At 55.3% G+C, this 1,949-nt stretch overlaps 1 protein-coding gene across 2 annotated transcripts in view; it reads right to left on the bottom strand.

The window, feature by feature from the left end:
• Window positions 1-6: 6 nt before the first annotated feature.
• The window catches only part of ESRRB (estrogen related receptor beta), a 115,662-nt gene continuing 113,719 nt past the window's right edge, over window positions 7-1,949 (bottom strand). The window contains exons 7-8 of one of the 2 annotated variants that reach the window (XM_006157066.2): window positions 1,696-1,749; window positions 7-402 (exon numbers count right to left, since the gene is read on the bottom strand). In XM_006157066.2, the coding sequence (XP_006157128.1) occupies window positions 158-402; window positions 1,696-1,749 (299 nt within the window). In that variant the 3' untranslated portion in view covers window positions 7-157. The remainder of the gene's footprint in view (window positions 403-1,695; window positions 1,750-1,949) is intronic. The other variant, XM_006157067.2, reaches the window with a different exon arrangement.

Genomic DNA, 1,949 nt, shown 5'->3' with positions numbered 1-1,949 from the left:
AGGAGTCTGAACACACTGTCCAGGGGTGGGAAACCCATTCCTCGGGACAGCTCAGAGCCATGATACGGGGGCTGAAGGTCCAGGCTGGTGGCTGTGGAGGTCTCCATGTCTGTCTGTCTGTCTGTCTGAGGGTGGCACTGGTCCGTGTGCCTGCCCATCAGACCTTGGCCTCCAGCATCTCCAGGAAGAGTTTGTGCATGGGCACCTTGCCCTGCAGTTTGACACTGTAGAAGTGTTGCACGGCCTTGGCGGCCGTCTGCCGCAGCAGGGGCAGCGTCAGCAGCAGCTTGCCCGTCCTCCGAGGCTCCTCGTGGCGCTGGCTCAGCTCATAGTCCTGCAGTGCCTCGTGCAGCAGGTCCTGCAGCTTCTGCACAGCCTCCAGGTCCTCGATGTACATGGAATCTGTGGGCACAGGGTGAGCATTAGCGGGCTGCCAGGGTGCTGCCCCGTGGGTCCAGGAGGCAGGCGGGCAGGCGGGGCTGCCTCCAAACCCCCACTTCACAGAGAGAGGCCGGCCGAGACTCCGAGAGGTTAGGTGGCCAGTCTGAGGTCACAGGGGCTAACAGCAGACCCAGGGACTGACCCGCATTCACGGGAAACAGATACTTCTGGAGGACCACCAAGAGGTGGCAGCGAGACTTCAGAGAGTCTGAACCTGTGCAGACCTTCGGGGTGCCCTGGAGGTGCCTGGTGGACCCTGAAGCTGGACAAACAAAGTTGCAATCCTGTGGCCCTCACTTGCTAGCTATGTGACTTTAGGCAAGTTAGTTGACTTCTCTGTGCCTCTTTTTCTCATGTGTAAAATGGGGTCATAGCCATACCTACCTCGAGGGGCTAAAGGTTTTAATGCAGGTCAAGGGTTTAGAACAGTCTTGTCCCAAGGAAGTCCCTGGGTAGTGGGATGCCGCCCACCCCTGTCATCATCACTGCTGAGGACTGAAGTCTGACTTTTTCCTATTTCTAAAATCCCTTCCAGGAGGCCCAGGGTGATTCACGCCCACAGACATTAACAGGCCACTTTGGCCCATCTGATAACAAAAATCTTCCTACACCCTGTCCCTGGCACAGTGTCCCTGTAATGGGTGAGTCACGCCCACAAACATTAACAGACCGTTTGGACTCACTGATACCAGGACTCCTCCAACATCCCGTCCTTGGCAAAGTATCTCGTGACTGGGTTCAAGCCCCCTTACCTTTGCTCAAGTACACTCTACTAATTCCTCCCCAAACCTTACAAGCCCCGCTTCCACGTGTCTCACCTTTTTGGGCCAGGCCAATGGAAAGCTCTTCACTAAATTCTCTCACTCTCATAATCAAATAAAAGGATCCCCCGTACCTGATCATCCCAAAAGAGAGGCGTGTTTTGCCTCCTCTCCAGTCTAGGTCACACAAATTCGTGCTTAGAAATAAACCGCATTACGTATTATTTTTGCAGAGTTGGTTATTTCCGTTGACACTGCCCTAGCATCACAATGACAGCTGCTGCTTCTGTGAGCAGACACGGGGGCTATGTGACTCTTCGGGGCAACCCCTAACCTTGTGAAATGCCAGCCAGAGTACAGAAGGCCGACATTCATAAAGGGGCCGAACTCTGTCGGGTGCCCGGCTGTGGGCAAGGGTGCTGCTGGGAGGTCTCGAGAATCTTGGGGAGGGCTTTACACTTAGGCGATAAGTTGGGGGAACTGAAACACTTACCTAACTGCCAGCAGAGCAGGGAGGCACCTGCAGACAGCCGAGTTACAGCTGGATCTGCGCAAAAGCAAAAGGAATCTCCTAGAACCTGCTCCCTGGAGGACTCTACCCAGATTCTGACCTTCCTCATGACCCAGACAAACCTCCTGCAAGATGAGGTTGGTCAAGGGGAGGGGCAGAACGGCGTGTGTGACTAGGGTGAGGGGCCCACCTTGGTGGTCCCTAGGAAGGCTGGCTGCATTTCTTGACTCCTCGGA

This window comes from Tupaia chinensis, unplaced genomic scaffold, assembly GCF_000334495.1.
Source record: "Tupaia chinensis unplaced genomic scaffold, TupChi_1.0 Scaffold000528_1, whole genome shotgun sequence".
Classification (NCBI taxonomy): Eukaryota; Metazoa; Chordata; class Mammalia; order Scandentia; family Tupaiidae; genus Tupaia; species Tupaia belangeri.
Note: the sequence above shows the minus strand (reverse complement) of the source record. Positions and strands in the feature narration are given on the sequence as shown.